Genomic DNA, 19,388 nt, shown 5'->3' with positions numbered 1-19,388 from the left:
TCGAGCAGACAACACTTGCTGCAGATGTGGTCACCGTGGATCGCACCAGCGTTCACCAGCTCCCACATACTACAGCAGCAACACATCACCTGTCCAGCCATCTCTATTTGATTTAATTAATTAATTTGGGTCACTATATTTAAGGAAAAAAAATTATTTAAGTGTACTCCTAACCTGTAATGACATCGCCTGATTTAAATTACTTGGCCAAAACCAAAAAAGAAGAAAACAAGAATAAAAAAACACGAGACACGGAAGAAGTAAAGAAATACTCACCAATCACTTACCAACCCTCCTGCGACATCACACTTCGATTTTTGCTGGTCAAGCAGGACCACAGAACAGAACAGAACAGAGCGCTTTCACCACCACTGCTGCTTCTGGTCTCGGGCCTCGCTCTCCGCTCCTTTTGTAGCCCGGCTCCACTTACCGCTGCTGCTTCTGGTCTCGGGCCTCGCTCTCCGCTCCTTTTGTAGCCCGACTCCTCTCACTGCCGCTGCTGCTTCTGGTGTCGGGCCTCGCTCTCCGCTCCTTTTATATCCCGGCTCTGCTCACCGCTGCTGCTTCTGGTGTCAGGCCTCGCTCTCCGCTCCTTTTTTCGCCCGGCTCCGCTCACCGCTGCTGCTTCTGGTGTCAGGCCTCGCTCTCCGCTCCTTTTATATCCCGGCTCCTCTCACTGCTGCTGCTTCTGGTGTCGGGCCTCGCTCTCTGCTCCTTCTATATCCCGGCTCTGCTCACCGCTGCTGCTTCTGGTGACGGGCCTCGCTCTCCGCTCCTTTTATACCCTGGCTCCTCTCACTGCTGCTGCTTCTGGTGTCGGGCCTCGCTCTCCGCTCCTTCTATATCCCGGCTCTGCTCACCGCTGCTGCTTCTGGTGACGGGCCTCGCTCTCCGCTCCTTTTATACCCTGGCTCCTCTCACTGCCGCGCTGCTTCTGGTGTCGGGCCTCGCTCTCCGCTCCTTTTATATCCCGGCTCCGCTCACCGCTGCTGCTTCTGGTGTCAGGCCTCGCTCTCCGCTCCTTTTATATCCCGGCTCCTCTCACCGCTGCTGCTTCTGGTGTCAGGCCTCGCTCTCCGCTCCTTTTATATCCCGGCTCCTCTCACTGCCGCCGTATGTGTGTGATAATCGAATTCAGCCTGCTTCATATGTGCCGCTCAGCAGTGATTAAGGGTTGGTGCCGGAGTGACCCTCAAGATGAACAATATAAATACAATCTGACCAGAGAAGAAGAAAGGGTGAGAGATATCGAGGAACGGCTGAGTTGATGGTGGAACTGCCGCTGGGAGGTGACAAGTCCTGGTTATATGGAATAGCTGCTGGATGGCAATCGAACTATTGGTGTATCTGTGGAGAAAGGGAATGGGATTCGGGTAAAATAAATTTTTCACGTCAAAGGAACAGCAGTGGGTATCCGGTTATGGTGGTTTCAAACCAATTTTCCCCCCCTATAGGGGATGTCGTGGTGCTCTATATGGAGAAAATATCCGGATAATCGGATGGAAAGAATGGCTGTGCCAGACAAGCTGTCCACCTGCCATGAATGAGGAAAATTAATTTCACTACATGAACATTGATGTTAAACTGCTGATGGTGAAGAAAGAACTTGTTTTCAAAAAACAATTGGAGACGTTGGCTGGAGAGAGACATTAGCAGGTCCACAGATTGTACTTCAAAGGACAAAGGGGCTAGTCCCTGATCCAATTTATTCCACAATGGACTTTTGATTACCAGACATTGAAGGTGGAAAGGCGAGCATTCCAGGTCAACTGCTAAGATGGCTGAATACACAAACAAGTATAGTCAGACCGGTTTGGTCACATGGCTGGCTGACTGCTGGAGATTTTTGAATTTGAATTTCCAACAAGGAATTTGAAATCAGGAGACTGTTAGCTCCTAGACTGAGAACACCTCTCTCCCATCTGCTCTCATCTCACTCTCACCATCTTCTGGACCATTGAAGGCACATGAACCCCAAGAGAGAAAAGTTTCCTATTGTGAACAAGGTTTAATAAGAATACTGGCCCCCAACGAAAAGTAAGAGCTGTCTACAATCAAGGACTCTTGATTACAAGAAACCCCCTTTTAGAGCATGCCTCAAACCTCTCCATTTTATTTTTCTTCTGCTCTTCTCTGTCATTATTTGCATGTGTGTATCGCTTCTGCATGCTAGCACGGCACGTCATATATCTGTAGGCGTTAACTGTATTAGAGTTTAAGTTTAAGGTTTAATAAATTTCACTTTTCTTCTTTAAACTTGAAGAAAACCTGGTGTGCTTATTTTTTGTCTTTTAATTGGAAAGCTGTGAACAACGATTCACAAAGGGAGAGCTCCAAACAAAGTGATTTTAAATTAAACCCTGTTACAATAAGACCACGTGGAGACAGTAAAAGAGCTGTAGACACCTTTCTCACCTGATCGTAACACCTGGTACTAATTCAAACATTAAACTGGTCCCAGTTCTGGAATAGACACAATGGTAACGTCCGTTGTGAACCGGGTGATGACAGTGCCTATGTCAGCTCTCAGGTGAGGTTAGAGACCATTGGGAAACCAGGTCAAATCACTGCCGGAAGTCCGGCTCCCCCTTGTCCCATGTTACTCCCTAATCCACAAACAAATGGATTAGAAGTGATGAAATCAGGCAATTTGCTCTACAATGATGTGTGCTTTGAAATTGTTCTGGTTGTTTTTAATTTAACCTCTCTGCATATGCCTGACGGATTGTGTCACAGTAACTACCTGAACTTGTTTCACCTCATGTTAAATGAAGTGGTCGGTGAGGTGCAGGTGAGGAACCACAGGACAGATTGGAGGAGCCCTGACTCAGACATGGGTGAAGGGTTGAAGACCCAACACAAACGAGGTTTAGCCGAATGGGTGGGGATAGGAGCCACCGCCGGTGTGGCCGGCCTGAATCATATAGATGTCGAGTCTATGTGGGAACATGATGAAGTCATGTGGAGGCAACTGAAGGGGCTTTTAACCAAATTAAATGACCAAAGTGGGATCTAATCCATGAACAAGGTAAAACCCTGTTGTCCACCTGAGAGATAGTAGTGGCCATGCAGTCTCTCTCGGATAAGGTCGATGAGATTATTGGGGAAAACAATGAAGAGTACACACAGCAGAACGTCACCAAAGCAGTCACCTGTAGTGTGTATGGAAACTTTGTGCTTACCTTTACTACAAAAAGGATTGTCTGACCTCGAATCTAATCAGATTTCTGCCCTTGTCAAGAATCACCACTTGGCCACCTGGCTTGGGACCAATAAGACGGAAGAATATAAACACACCAGACGGTGCGGCCTGGCCTTCTTCACCCCTCGAGCTCACTCTCAGTGTAGTAACGGCCTGGTTCCAGTGATATTGGCAGTCCCGATCATCGTGAACTCTGCAGCACCTACTGTGCAGTTGTATAAGCTAGAATCCATAATAATCGTTGAACATTCCATTGATGATATTATCTTTAAGGAATTTCAGGACCATCCTTGATGGTTGATTATTAAAATGAACACGTGGTGAGTCTCAGACTTGGAGTGTTGCTGACAAATTGGAAACGAGAGGTTCTGTAGGTGTGAAGTGTACCAGCATACTACACCAACGTGTGGGTTCACACTGAATGATCATTCTCCAAACTGCACAGTCACCATACGCCGATAGAACTGCCTATGTGGACAGGGGAAGGTACTGTGTTACAACCAGTGCCTCACACCTACACCACGGGGAAACCCTCTGCCGCTTTAATACCCTCATGTTCTGCCTCTCCCCAGTTGAACCGGTCAAAGTCGGAGGAAATCTGTTATTTCCAGTTCACCTGCACAATATAACAGAAATGCAGTTGGAGCTGCCCCTTCAGGAGGAAGCCCTAAGGTCAGTGTCCACTTTGGTCACCTGATTCCCCACTTTCACTTCGTTTGAAGTCAATCCTTCAACGTGCAACTACCTCACAAGAACATTTGGTTCGTATTCAGCAGGATAATAAAGATATCGAGAAAGGAACCAAAACCACAAATGGTGGGAAATGATATATAATGTCAATCCGTCTGGACTCGTATGCTTTAGAGTCATAGAACCATAGAAGAATTATGGTGTAGAAGGAGACCATTGAGCCCATTGTGTCTGCACCAGCCAAAAAACTAGCCGTTCAATCTAATCCCACCTTCCAGCACCTGGTCCACAGCCTTGCAGGTTACAGCACTTCAGGTGCATGTCCAGGTACCTTTTCAAGTAATTGAGGGTTTCTGCCTCCACCACTGTTCCTGGAAGTTAATTCCAGACACCCACCACCCTCAGGGTGAAAAGGTTTTTCCTCATGTCCCCTCTAATCCTTCTACCAATCACCTTAAATCTGTGCTCCCCGGTAATTGACCTCTCCACTGGGCGAAATGGGTCCTTCCTTTCTACTCTATCTAGACCCCTCTTAATTTTGTTCAACTCAATTGTTCTAAGGAAAACAACCCAAGCCTATCCAATCTTTCTTCATATCTGCAATTTTCAAGTCCTGGCAACATTCTCATAAATCTCCTTTCTACTCTCGCCACAGCAATTATGTGCTTCCTGTAATGTGGTGACCAGAACTGTACGCAATAATCCAGCTGTGGCCGAACCAGAGTTTTATACAGTTCCAGCATTACATCCCGGCTTTTGTATTCTATAATTCGGCTAAGAAAAGAAAGTATTCCATATTCCATCTTCACCACTCTATCTACCTGTCCTGCCACCTTCAATGACATGTGAACATGCACTCCCAGTTCTCTCATTTTTTCTACCCTTCTCAATATCCTCCCGTTTATTCCCTCACTTCTTCCCGAAATGCTTTGCCTCACACTTCTCTGAATTGAATTCCATTTGCCACTTTTCCGCCCACTCAACCAAATCATTGATATCTTTTTGGAATCTACAGCTATCCACTTCACTATCAGCTACACGGACAATTTTTGTGTCATCAGCAAATTTCTGAATCATGCCTCCCACATTTAAATCCAAATCATTAATATATACCCCAAACAGCAAGAGACCCACACTGAGCCCTGTGGAACACGACTGGAAACCACCTTCCATTCGTAAAACATCCGTCGACTACTACCCTTTGTTCCCTGTCACTGAGTCAATTTTGGATCCAACCTGCCACATGTCCCTATATCCCATGGGCTTTTATTTTTTTGACCACTGCCATGTGGGACCGTGTCAAATGCCTTGCGTAAATCCATGTAGACCACATCCTCTGCCCTACCTTCATCAATCCTCTTTGTTACTTCCTCAAAAAAGTCAATCAAGTCAATAAGATTAATTAATCTTATGTTTTCTTAGTTATTCCAGATGTGTTGACCATGACTGTCATTATTGCTTGGACACATAGATATAGCGTGCGTCAGCGGTTGGAGGAACAGCTGTAAGTCCGGAAAGCCTTGCTTACTAATGGCGGCCTTTTAGAGGCTCCCCATGAGTATACAAAGCTCAGACACAATTAGTAGAGTCTGTAAAATTATTTGTAGACAAGTTGGTGCTGTGTAATTTGTAAGTTTGTTGACTCGAGGTGATCAGGCTGCGAGATGTACGCAAAATATATGAACCAGTGTTTAAAAACTAAGGTTCATGAGGGAAGATGTTAGAATTTGCCTGAGTCTAAAGTGAATCTGATTATCAGAATTTGGATTTGTGTTAACAGAGATTAGTCAGAACAATGCAAGTAGCAACTACAGCAGACATGTTGGCTACATCCCATGTCAAGGTGCGAGTATTGGATATTAGCCAGAACAATGGAAGCACCTAAGCAGTATCACTTAACTATTTGGGATTGTTTGGGGCATCCTGGTCCTTTTGTAAAATTAACTGATCAAAAGTTAAGACATCAAGACAGCCATTATGCAAGTCTGAAGGTTGAGTGAGTAGGAACTCAGTTCAATACACATTCTGAGCATCATGTGATAGAACTCACAAAGGAAAGATACAGAAATATCAGGAGACAGTCCTTTCCTAGAGGGAGAACACACAGCACAGCTGGAGGAACAGCATCAGGAGAACACAAAGGAGAGCTGGAGGGACAATATCGGGAGAACAATCCGGACAGCTGGAGGGACAACATCGGGAGAACACAAAGGACAGCTGGAGGGACAACATCAGGTGAACACACAGGACAGCTGGAGGGACAACATCAGGTGAACACACAGGACAGCTGGAGGGACAACATGGGGAGAACACACAGGACAGCTGGAGGGGCAACATCGGGAGAACACACAGGACAGCTGGAGGAACAACATCAGGAGAACACACAGGACAGCTGGAGGGACAACATCGGGAGAACAGACAGGACAGCTGGAGGGGCAACATCGGGAGAACACACAGGACAGCTGGAGGGGCAACATCGGGAGAACACACAGGACAGCCGGAGGGACAACATCAGGAGAACACACAGGACAGCTGGAGGGGCAACATCGGGAGAACACACAGGACAGCTGGAGGGGCAACATCGGGAGAACACACAGGACAGCTGGCGGGGCAACATCGGGAGAACACACAGGACAGCTGGAGGAACAACATCAGGAGAACACACAGGACAGCTGGAAGGACAACATCAGGAGAACACACAGGACAGCTGGAGGAACAACATCAGGAGAACACACAGGACAGCTGGAGGAACAACATCAGGAGAACACACAGGACAGCCGGAGGGACAACATCAGGAGAACACACAGGACAGCTGGAGGGACAACATCGGGAGAACACACAGGACAACTGGAGGGACAACATCAGGAGAACACACAGGACAGCTGGAGGGACAAAATCAGGAGAACACACAGGACAACTGGAGGGACAACATCAGGAGAACACACAGGACAGCTGGAGGGAAAACATCAGGAGAACACACAGGACAGCTGGAGGGACAACGTCTACAAGTTTCATCACCCTGGATTTGCAAGAAACAGGTTGTTTGAATCTATTGTCTAACCATAATATTTATTAGTGCTGATCGTGTATTTAGTATTGGTGTCTGAATAATAAACTTGCTTTTGGACAACACACTCGAGATCCTGAATCATGAGGAATTGTATAATTGTGTTTTAAAGGATTTCCTAACACTGTGTGACAGGCTTGATGGGCTGAATGGCTTCCTCCTGTCCCATTATCACAGGCTCAAAGGGGCTGAATGGCCTCCTCCTGTTCCTGTGTTTACTCTGATTGGTCAGACATGGTGTGGGTAGTGAATCTCTGTCTCTGGTTAACCCTGTCCTTGTCCTGTGTCTCCTCCCCACTCTCCCCTCCCCAGGAACAGCTGAAGACTCTTGCCAGTAAGATGGTGAAGGACTCCCCAGAGTTTCACTGCCTGCTGTCCCAGTTCTCTGTGCTTTACAATGAAAGCCTGCAGCTCAAGGCCCAGATGGACGATGGCCACAATCTGCTCTTCACCACCCAAACCACAGTCGAGTGAAGGACATCACTGAAACAACATGAGATCTCGAGATGGGACTGATGGTGTTTGAAAGAACAACCTCATTGCTGGGAGAATACAGCTTCCAATTTTCATTAGTTAATTAATATGATCAGAATTGTCCAGTCTTTTGAGTTTTCCAGTTCAATCTCAGAAATAAATATATTCTATCACAACACAGACTGAACTCGATGTCGTAACCTGTTTGTTCAATTTTAAAAACCGTTTGAGCAATGTTACAACCTCTATATCCCCGGGGAGATCCCACAGGGTATAAATTACAGGCTCTGGCAATGTGTCACCTCAGAGTTTAATACAGAGAGAATGTCTGCAGCACGAAGGGACACTTCACCACACAGAAAATGGATCAACCAATTGACAGTATCTTGAAAATATATTACCCAATCCTGGCTGTCATTGGTGTTCCTGGTAAGTGACTATAACCATTGAAGTTGTGTAAATCTGTGTGTGAGCTGGTCTCTGGTTTTGCTCTGTGACTGATCATGTTAAATGCTGATTTCGTGGTCACTGTTGTAAAGACACCCGATCAGTGTTATCATTTCCTGACATCAAATATCCTGAATTATCTCTGCAGTTTTATTCTATTGTATCAGCTGATAATAAATCTCTGTAGGTAACTGACAGGCTCTCTGAATTATCAAGTGATTGCATTTAGTGGAATATCGTGTAATGCAGAATTAGACCTCAGTGAAGGTAACTCTCTGAGTGAAGGTATTAGTGGGAGCATCAGTCAGTGTCCAATTAAAATGAGTGTGGGTCACTAACTGGAGTGGAACACCTGATCCCAGTGGGCATGTATTACTGGGAGAATCTGTCACTGTGGAATTGTATTGAGTACAGTTGTACAACCCAGTTCTATTTTGAAATCATTGTTTCAGGTATCTGTTCTCTTCATTCCATGAAGCTACCTCTGTGTTTTAACAATATAATTGATTGCAAAGTGTTTTTGCTGATGTTTGGTAATTAGTGTCTAAACTGACATGTATTGATATTGTTCTGTCTCCTTTTGAACTGCTCCAACAGCAACACGTTAACTTGTTACTGATGTTTAAATAGCATTACAGCATTCTCATCCTCTGTATCATGATGTTTCTTACTCTGAGTTGCTATTGTTATGACCGAGGTGGGAGAAATGCACTGTTAATTCAGTCCCACTTCTCCACGGGTCACACCAGATCAATAAATGTTCCCACCTACCGAAGAATAGGCAATTAGATTCTCTATTTCTCCCCCAGAATAAAGCTCATCAACCAAGTTTCTTTAAAGGACAATATTAACAAGTAATTGGAAAAAAAGTCTTAACCACTAATGAGATAAATCTATATATATGAAAATCTCCTTATTTCCTAAGCTCTCATGCACACAGGCATACTTTTAAAAAGATAAACTGGTTAACTGGGGAGAAAGAATGTTGGGTTTGCAATTGTTTTAGAGGAATAGAAGGAATAATAATTTAAGTCAGTTTGTCATGTTCTGGAAGAAATTCTTCGGTTGGGTGATGTGTACCAGAGTCAAATAGTCGGATGTGATACGAAGTCTCTCCAGGCGAGGTTGATGAACAGTCTGCGTTGGGTAGGCATTCAAGTCAATTCAGCTAAAGGCAGTGGCAGATAGGTATTTCAGCAGGGTTGTAGCAACAAGTCTGCTTCGGACTCTCAGCAGCAGTATAGCAGTCGAAGCTTTCTTCAGATTCCAGGATTTCCCAAAACACAGAGGAAAACAGGAACCACACTGGATGCGGGAATTCTTCGGAGTCGGGAAGCAAGAGGAATCTGCGACCTTTCAAATACAGGGTTTCTTTTCAAGAGATGCAAGTCTCCTTTACAGAGAGAGGTTTTTTCTGGGTCTTCCAGTTTGATCTCCAGGCAGGTCAAAAAACAAATTACAAAATGCCTGCTCTTTGTCCAATTGATTGGTTTTTAAAAGGGTCCAAAATTAAAGTAAACCTTCCTGAGCTGATCACATGACCAGACACAGTATCTCCCCTGTCATTCACAGTGTTGCTCTGAGGAGGTAAAAACCACTGGCTGGCTTCCTTCAAACTGCTTGCTTTCCTATTCTTTTATATAAAGTCAACATCCAAAACTTTCAGCTATTTGCAGGTGTCCTTGTCCACTGAAAATCCTTTTTCAATTTTTAAAACACACAGAATTATAAGTTTTTAATACAAAAATAAAACCCTTGTAACACAATAAATACAGAAGTTACTGAGTGATAATTAATCCCCTTCCCCCAACATGGTCCTGAGAATCTGTGGTCATGAATGGTGAACTTTATTATCTATCTATTACACAGGATGAATATTGGGCTGTGTTTATTGAATCGTCCACTTCTGTAACTGATTATGGTTTGACGGATCAGTTCTTATCTATGATTCAGAGTCTCAACACATGTAACCTGTACCAATCTCTGCCCTTAGCTCAGTGAGGTGTGTCCCTGTGAGGAGAGACAACTATAACTGAGGAACAGACATATCGGGTTTTCACAATACAGAGATCAGACCGAGGGCAGTAAATAATATAATTCGTAAACTGTTAATGAAATAACTAGTACACTTCTCTCAGTTCTGGTATCATTCTGGTTAAAAGAATTGCACCTTCTCCAGTGCATCAATATCCTTTTCGTAATATGGAGACCAGAACTGTACACAGTACGCTAAGTGTTGTATTACCAAGGTTCTATATTAGTTTAATATCAGCTCTTTTCTTTTTCAATTCCATTCCTCTAGAAATGAACTCCAGTGCTTTGTTTGTATTTTTATGGCCCTGTTAACCTGTGTTGCTGCTTTAAATGATTTGTGGATCTGTCTCCCTGAACCCCTTTTCCTCTCGACCCCATTCAGAGGCTCATATTCCGAGGAATATTAGGCAATTTTATTCTTACAACCAAAATTCAGCACCTCACACTTAGCTCATCTGAAATTCATTTTCCAATTAAACGTCCATTTTGCAAGTTAACGAATTATTATTAATAATCTCTTCAGGTATTTTGTTTCATTCTTCCTCTGTACTTAACTTTATTTTCAACTCTGATTGTCTACAAATCTTCAAATTCTGCTTCTGCTTCCCGAGTTCATATTGTTTCTGTAAATGGTGAACGACAATGTTCCCAGTGCTGATCCTTGTGGATCACATGACCACTTCCCACCTTCTGCCAATCTGAGGAAATACCTTTAATCCCTACTCCCTGTTTTCTGTTTCTGTAGCCAGCTCACTGTCCATTCTGCTGCTTGTTTCCGAACTTCACAAGCTCTGCAATTAGTCATGAGTCTGCTGTGTGGTCCCTTATTGAAGACCTTGAGAAAATAAATGTATTACATCATCTGTATTAGTCTTATCCGTTCTTTCTGATATTATTCAAAGAATTCAATAAGGTTGGTCAAGTATGACCTTCCTTTTGTAATATGTGCTGAGTGTTTCTGGATGTTTTTCTGTTACTTCTTTGAATAAAGATTCCATTATCTTTCCGATCACTGACATTATGCTAACTGGTCTGTAGTTTTTTGGACTTGTTCTATGTTCTGATGATTATTAATGAACAGGTAATCGTGCCTCTGCTATCTCATATTTCTTTTTTAGTATTTGTGGATGTAATCCTTCTGAACCAGAGAGTTTGCTCTCTCTCTCTGATTACTTTATCAAATATCTCCCCACTTTCTACTTTGTTTTGAAGTTTCTCCTTGAATTTATTCACTATTATTTGACAGTTTAGTTTCTCCCCTCAGAGATCTCACTCCCTTCTTTAGGCTCTGAATCCTCATCCACTGGGTCATTCTGACCCCGACAGTCCCACAACACATGAGACTTCCTTCCTTCTGAGCTCGGACCTGTGCTGCAGAATTCCATTTACATTTCTGTCCATGTCGGTCTGTCCCTCTTTGCTCTAAAGTCCAGTAAACCCGAGCTCTCCTTAAATTCACAGTGGATGGGATCTTGTCTGACAGACACCATGAGGCCGTTTCCCGGCCAGTTTCCCTCCACCATCTCCTGCTGGGACATTCCGAGGGCCCTATTTGGAATTTATTCATTTTTTTCATTCACTCGCCATTCCCACTGGAATTCCTCTCTTCCTCACCGGTTCTGTTCTGTGAATGACAACCTTCACAGGTTCCTGATCCTGATCCCTGTGCAGGGACCCTGTTGTAAAGTCGAGGTGTGTGGACCTCGGGTGTAAACATTGGGATATTCCACACTCTAATGTTGTCACTATGGGAGCTGTATGGGTCCTAGCTATGCTGCCTTTGTGTAGGATACGTGGACCATTCTTTGTTCCAATCCGACTCAGCTCCCCTCCTTCACATATACTTTGATGACTGTGCTGGTGTTGTTTCCTTCTTTTACCTTGAACTAGAAAATTACATCAACTTTGTTTCGAATTTCCGCCCGTCCCTCGTCTTCACGTGGTCCGTCTCTGACACTTCCCTTCCCTTCCTTGACTTCTCCATTTCAGGGGATTGGCTGTCCACCAATATCTACTATCATCCCACTGACTCCCACAGCTACCTTGATTATACTTCCTCCCACCCAGACGGACTGTGCTGGTAATGGAGGATGGCTGCACCAGAGTCACTGGGAGTGGAGGGGGTGTGGGGTGTTGCTTGGGGTGAGGATCCCCTCTTGTTTCACAGCTGGCAGGCTGCTCCACACCCCTGGGGTCTACCCACCATTCTCCATCACTTTTCCGGGCCACTGGAGCCTTCTCCTCTTTGCCAGATTTTCCATGCTCCCCTCTCCTTCTCTTATTCTGCTGTAACCATTTACACCTCCCCTGGACCCATCCTCTGTTTCTTTAATTGTTCCATTCACCTTGCACCATCATCCCTGTTATCATTGAATCAATCCTGCCCTCCACCCGATCACAGACCTTCTCTTTTGTTCTTTCCTCCCCCAATACCCCACTTTTCACTGAGGACATGATTGTTTTAAAACTGTTAATCTCTAATATCTTCCAGTTCTGCTGAAAGCCTGTCAGCCTGAAACATTAACTCTGTTTCTCTCTCCACAGATGCTGCCTGACCTGCTGAGTGTTTTCAACATTCTCCTATTTTTATCAGATTTACAGCAGTTTCAGGATTTTGTTTTTACTCCAATGTTTATTCCTGGATATTAACAGGGGTGAGTGGCATAGGTGGGGAGCGGAGTTTCAGAGTTTTAACTCCACAGACTGCCTCATTTATCCTTGACAGGTTCCCCGCCCTGAAGTCAGCCTGATTGACAGGCTTGTCTTCCGTTCGGGCAGGGCGGGCTCTGGAGCAGGCCTCAGGGCCAGGGTGGTCCAAATGCTGAGCCCAGTGTTTAGGGGGAGATGCCTGATATTGGGGGGTGTCCAATCATCATCTCCGGAGGGGGAAAGAGAGGTGACATCCTAGATCGCTTGTCTCTCGATCCTCAACCCTGGGGAGTGGTCTCCTATCCTAGAAATTGGTTCCAGGCAGGGACGGGGACGGTTATTTTTTAATTATTCATGGGATGTGGGCGTCGCTGGCGAGGCCAGCATTTATTGCCCATCCCTAATTGCCCTTGAGAAGGTGGTGGTGAGCTGCCTTCTTGAACTGCTGCAGTCCTTATGGGGTAGGTACACCCACAGTGCTGTGAGGAAAGGAGCTCCAGGATTCTGACCCAGCGGCAGTGATGGAACGATGATATCGTTCCAAGTCAGGATGGTGTGTGACTTGGAGAGGAACTTACAGATAGTGGTGTTCCCATGCATTTTCTGCCTTTGTCCTTTGAAGTGGTAGTGAATGCAGGTTTGGAAGGCGTTGCGAAGGAGCACTGATGAGTTGCTGCATTGCATCTTGCAGATGATATACACTGCTGCCACTGTGCATCAGTGGTAGAGGGAGGGTATGTTTGTTAATGGGGTGCCAAATAAGTGGGCTGCGTTTTCCTTAATGGTGTTGAGCTTCTTGATTGCTAGAGCTGCGTCCATCCAGGTAAATGGAGAATATCCCATCACTCTCCTGACTTGTGTCTTGTAGATGATGGACAGGCATTGTGGAGCCAGGAGGTGAGCTACTCGCCAGAGAATTCCCAGCCTCTGTCCTGCTCTTTTAGCCACAGCATTTATGTGGCTGGTCCAGTTCAGTTTGTGGCCAATGGTAACCTCCAGGATGTTGATAGTGGGGGATTCACTGACGGTAATGCCATTGAACATTAAGGGGAGATGGTTAGATTTTCTCTTGTTTGAGATTGCCATTGCCTGGCAGTTGTGCAGAGTGAATGTTACTTGCCACTTATCAGGCCAAGCTTGGATATTGTCCAGGTCTTGCAGCCTCTGGACACGGGATGATTTAGTATCTGAGGAGTCACGAATAGTGGTTAACACTGTGTAATTATCAGTGAACATCCCCATTTCTGACCTTACAATGGAGGAAAGGTCATTGATGAAACAGCTGAAGATGGCTGGGTCGAGGACACTACCCTGAGGAACTCCTGCAACAATGTCTTGGGACTGAGACGATTGACCTCCAACAACCACAACCATCTTCCTTTGTGCTCGGTATAACTTCAACATGTGGAGAGTTTGCTCCACGATTCCCATTGACTCCAATTTTGCTCAGAATCCTTGATGCTACACTCGGTCAAATGCTGCCTTGATGTCAATGGCAGTCACTCTCACATCACCTCTTGAGTTCAAGTCTTTATCAATGTTTGGACCAAGGCTGGGATGTGGTCAGGAGCTGATTGGCTTTGGTGGAGCCCAAACTGAGCAGGTTATTGCTGAGCAAGTGCTGTTTGATAGCACTATTGACGACCCCTTCAATCATTTTGCTGATGATCGAGAGTAGACTGATGGGGTGGTAATTGGCCGGGTTGGATTTGTCCTGCTTTTTGTGTACAGGACATACCTGGGCAATTTTCCACATTGCTGGGCAGATGCCAGTGTTGTAGCTGTACTGGAAGAGCTTGGCTACGGACGTGGCAATTTCTGGAGCACGACTCTTTAGTGCTATTGCCGATATATTGTCAGGACCCACAGCCTATGCCGTATCGAGTGCTTTCAGCCATTTCTTAATATCAAGTGGAGTGAATCAGATTGGCTGAAGTCTGACATCTGTGATGCTGGGAACCTCAGGAGGAGGCCGAGATAAATCATCAATTTGACATTTCTGGCTGAAGATGGAAGCAATGCTTCAGCCTTGTCTTTTGCACTGATGTGCTGGGCTCCCCCATCATTGAGGATGGGGATATTTATGGAACCTCCTCCTTCTGTTAGTTGTTTAATTGTCCACAACCATTCATGACTGGATGTGGCAGGACTGCAGAGCTAAGATCTGATCCGTTGGTTGTGGGATCGCTTAGCTCTGTATATTACATGCTGCTTTTGCTTTTTGGCACACAAGTAGGTATGCCTGGTGCTGCTCCTGGCATGCCCTCCTGCACTTCTCATTGAACCAGGGTTGGTTCCCCGGCTTGATGGTAATGGTAGGTTGGGGGATATTCCTGGCCATGAGGGTATAGATTGTGGTTGAGTACAATGCTGCTGCTGCTGTTAAGAGCCCACAGTGCCTCATGGATGCCCAGTTTTGCATTGCTAGATCGGTTCAAAATCTATCCCATTTAGCATGGTGGTAGTGCCACACAACACGATTTAGGGTATCCTCAATGTGAGGATGGGACCTCATCTCCAGAAGGACTGTGCGGTGGTCACTCCTCGCAATACTGTCATAGACAGATGCATCTGTAGCAGGCAGATTGCCGAGGATATGGTCAAGTATGTTTTTTTCTCTTGTTGGTTCCGTCACCACCTGCCACAGACACAGTCTAACAGTTATGTCCTTTAGGACTCAGCCAGCTCGGTCAGAAGCGGTGCTACAAAGCAACTCTTGTAGAGAGACATCCAGAGTACATTCTTGTGCCTTTGTAACCCTCAATGCTTGTTCCAATTGGTGTTCCACATGGAGAAGCTCTGATTCATCACTGAGAGGGGGCGGTAGGTGTTAATCTGCAGCAGGTTTCTTTGCCCATGTTTGATCTGATGCCATGAGACTTAATTGGCTTTCAAGTCAATGTTGAGGACTCGCAGGTCAACTCCCTCCAGACTGTATACCACTGTGCCAACACCTCTGCTGGGTCTGTCGTGTCTTTGGGATACAAACAGTGTGAAGGGCACAGAGGGGACAAAGTTCTTCAAATTCGTTCAAGAGAACCTTTTGAGCCAGCATGTAGCAAGTCCAATGAGAGGGGACACAATTCTGGATTTAGTCTTTGGTAATGAAGCTGGGCAAGTGGAGAAAGTAACAGTGGGTGACAATTTTTGAGATAGTGACCATAAAACAGTTAGTTTTCGCATAATAACGGAAAAGGACAAAGACAGAACAGGATTAAATGTACTAAATTGGGGGAAGGCAAATTTTACGAAATTGAGAGGTGACCTGGTGAAAGTGGACTGGATACAAGGAAAACCACTGGCAAACCTGTGGGGGGCATTGAAAAGCGAGATACTACAGACACAGTGTCGGCATGTCCCCACAAAGATAATGGAGGGTACTGTCGAATCTCAAGCCCCCTGGTTACCTAGAAGCTTACAGGGTAAATTAGAACAGAAAAAGAAAGCTAATGACAATCAAAAAAATTGCAATACTTTCGAAAGCCGAGAGGAGTATAGAAAGTGCTGGGGTGAAGTAAAAAAGGAAATTAGAAAAGCAAAGAGAGGACATGAAAAATTATGAGCAGCTATTACCAGCACATTAAGAAAGGTTAGGGCCCATCAGAAATGTACAAGGGAACCTATGCATGGATGCAGAAGATGTGGTCAGGGTGCTTAAAGGGTTTTTTGTCTCTGTCTTCACAAAGGAGAAGATTGATGCAGACATTGTAGTTGAAGAGGAGGAGTGTGAAATATTGGATACGAGAAGCATAATGAGAGAGGAAGTACTAGAGGGTCTGGCATCCTTGAAAGTGGCTAAATCACCAGGGCTGGATGGATTGCATCCCAGGTTGTTAAATGAATCCAGAGAGGAAATAACGGATGCGTTGAGGATCATCTTCAAATCCTCACGAGATACAGGTGAGGTACCAGATGATTGGAGGTCTGTGCACTTTGCACCATTGTTAAAAAGGGTGCGAGGGATCAGCCAAATAATTGTAGGTCAGTCAGTCTGACCTCGGTGGTGACCCAGGTTCAATTCTGGGTACTGCCTGTGTGGAGTTTGCAAGTTCTTCCTGTGTCTGCGTGGGTTTTCTCCGGGTGCTCCGGTTTCCTTCCACAGCGAAAGACTTGCAGGTTGGTAGGTAAATTGGCCATTATAAATTGCCCCTAGTAGAGGTAAGTGTTAGGGAAATATAGGGACAGGTGGGGATGTGGTAGGAATGTGGGATTAGTATAGGATTAGTATAAATGGGTGGTTGATGGTTGGCACAGACTCGGTGGGCCAAAGGGCCTGTTTCAGTGCTGTATCTCTAAATAAATATATAAATAAAAATAATAAACTACCACATAGAAAGGCACGGATTAATTAGGGGTAGTCAGCATGGAGTTGTTAGGGGTAGGTCATGTCTTACCAAGTAAATTGAGTTTTTTGAGGCACAGTGGCGCAGTGGTTAGCACCGCAGCCTCACAGCTCCAGCGACCCGGGTTCAATTCTGGGTACTGCCTGTGTGGAGTTTGCAAGTTCTTCCTGTGTCTGCGTGGGTTTCCTCCGGGAACTCCGGTTTCCTCCCACAGCCAAAAGACTTGCAGGTTGATAGGTAAATTGGCCATTATAAATTGCCCCTAGTATAGGTAGGTGGTAGGGAAATATAGGGACAGGTGGGGATGTGGTAGGAATATGGGATTAGTGTAGGATTAGTATAAATGTGTGGTTAATGGTCGGCACAGACTCGGTGGGCCGAAGGGCCTGTTTCAGTGCTGTATCTCTAAATCTAAATCTAACAAGGATGATTGATGTGGATAGTGCAGTGAATGTGGTCTACATAGATTCTAGTAAGGCATTTGACAAGACCCGCATGGCAGACTGGTAGGTAAAATGAAAGCCCATGGGATACATTGGAATGTGGCAGGTTAAATCCAGAATTGGCTCAGGGACAGGAAACAAAGGGTAGTAGTCAACAGATGATTTTGCGAATGGAAAGCTGTTTCCAGTGGTGTAACACAGGGCTCAGTGCTGGGTCCTTTGCTGTTTGTGGTATATATTAATGATTTGAACGAAAATGTGGGAGGCATGATTGGGAAATTTGCTGATGACATAAAAATTGGCCAAATACTTGATAGTGAAGATAGCTGTAGACTCCAGAGTGATATAAATGGTTTGGCTGCGTGGGCAGAAAAGTGGCTAATGGAATTCAATCCAGAGAAGTGTGATGTAATGCATTTGCGGAGGGCAAATAAAGCGAGGGAATACACAATAAATGGGAGGAAATTGAGAGGGGCAGAAGAAGTGAGAGACCTTGGAGTGCATGTTCACAGGTCCCTGAAGGTGGCAGGACAGATAGATAGAGTGGTGAAGAAGGCATATGGAATGCTTTCCTTTATTGGCTGAGGTATAGAAGACAAAAGCAGGAATGTAATGCTGGAACTGTATAAAACGCTGGTTAGGTCACATCTGGAGTATTGCGTGCAGTTCTGGTCACCATATTACAGGAAGGACATAATTGGGGTCGGAATTGAGATTTTTAAATTTTAACCACTGACCTGCCCCCAAACCCCCTGTTTTTGGTGCTAATATCCTGCCCTTACTGTCTGGGTCAGACACAGAGAATGTTTGATCAGTAATTTCCAGTCTCCCTCTTACAGTTAATTTACTGGCGATTGTGATCCTGTCCCGGGGAAAGTGCGGCCTCTCCACCTGCACCACTCGCTACCTGGTGGCCATGGCAACGTCGGATCTACTGGTCATCATTACTGAGATCATACTGTGGCAGATCAGTTCTTATTATTTCCAGGGATCTTTCCTGTACATCACCCCTGTGTGTAGTGTTATTGGTGTCCTTAGTTTTGCAGCCATAGAATGTTCTGTCTGGTTCACCGTCACTTTCACCTTTGATCGATTTGTGGCCATTTGTTGCCAGAAGCTGAAAACAAAATATTGCATCGAGAAAACTGCGGCTGTGGTTCTCGCAACAACCTGCATTCTGCTCTGTTTAAAAAATGTTCCCTTCTACTTGACATATGAACCTGCAGAGATAATCGACAATGTACCGTGGGGCTGTTATATGAAGCCAAGCTATTATACAGAGCCTGGATGGGTGGGATTTGACTGGTTTGATATGGTTTTAACCCCATTGATCCCATTTGCTTTAATCCTGTTGTTCAACGCTCTGACAGTCAGACACATTTTAGTGACCAGTCGAGTCCGTAAGGGACTGAGGGGTCAGAGCAAGGGAGAGAATCGCAGTGACCCAGAGATGGAGAGCAGAAGGAAGTCTGTGATTTTACTCTTCACCATATCCGGCAACTTCATACTTCTGTGGTTGGTGTATGTTATAGAATTCTTTTATTATAACATTACAGGAACAGAACACAAGGATTACACCCATTCTGAATATATATTTCAACAAGTCGGATGGATGCTGTTGAATTTAAGTTGCTGCACAAACACATTTATTTATGGGGCAACTCAGTCCAAGTTCAGAGAGCAGGTCAAGAGTGCGGTGAAATATCCGGTTACATCAATTATTCAATTAATGAAAAAACAAAACAACTGAGAGCAGCCCAGAGGCGGGTTCCAGTTTTCCAGTCCATGAATGGAATATTCATCCCCAATAGGAAAGAAGTCACCTTCAGCTGGATGACCCGAAATACACAGGCCGGGTGTGGCAGCCACATACCAAAGAGCAGCGGAGTGGCAGGCAAGAGGTGACCTTTGGAGGAGCAGACAGAAGGGGGCAGGAATGGTTTCAGAGCGCCCCTGAAGGACAGTAGGGGAAACAGCAGCCACAGTCTCACCTCAGCTTCCACTGCTTCCATTTTCAGCTCCTCACATCTGCTCAGAAA

The 19,388-nt window shown here is 45.2% G+C and overlaps 1 protein-coding gene across 1 annotated transcript; it reads left to right on the top strand.

Moving 5' to 3' along the window:
- The first annotated feature begins 3,066 nt into the window (after positions 1–3,066).
- On the top strand, positions 3,067–19,099 carry LOC137345785 (probable G-protein coupled receptor 139). The gene is made up of 5 exons (XM_068009040.1): positions 3,067–3,154; positions 3,775–3,874; positions 5,364–5,396; positions 14,756–14,808; positions 18,189–19,099. The coding sequence occupies exons 1-5, from the start codon at positions 3,067–3,069 to the stop codon at positions 19,097–19,099; spliced, it is 1,185 nt and encodes a 394-aa protein (XP_067865141.1).
- The last annotated feature ends 289 nt before the right edge of the window (positions 19,100–19,388 follow it).

This window comes from Heterodontus francisci, chromosome 29 (genome assembly GCF_036365525.1).
Source record: "Heterodontus francisci isolate sHetFra1 chromosome 29, sHetFra1.hap1, whole genome shotgun sequence".
Taxonomy (NCBI): Eukaryota; Metazoa; Chordata; class Chondrichthyes; order Heterodontiformes; family Heterodontidae; genus Heterodontus; species Heterodontus francisci.
This window is presented reverse-complemented; position numbering and strand designations above follow the sequence as displayed.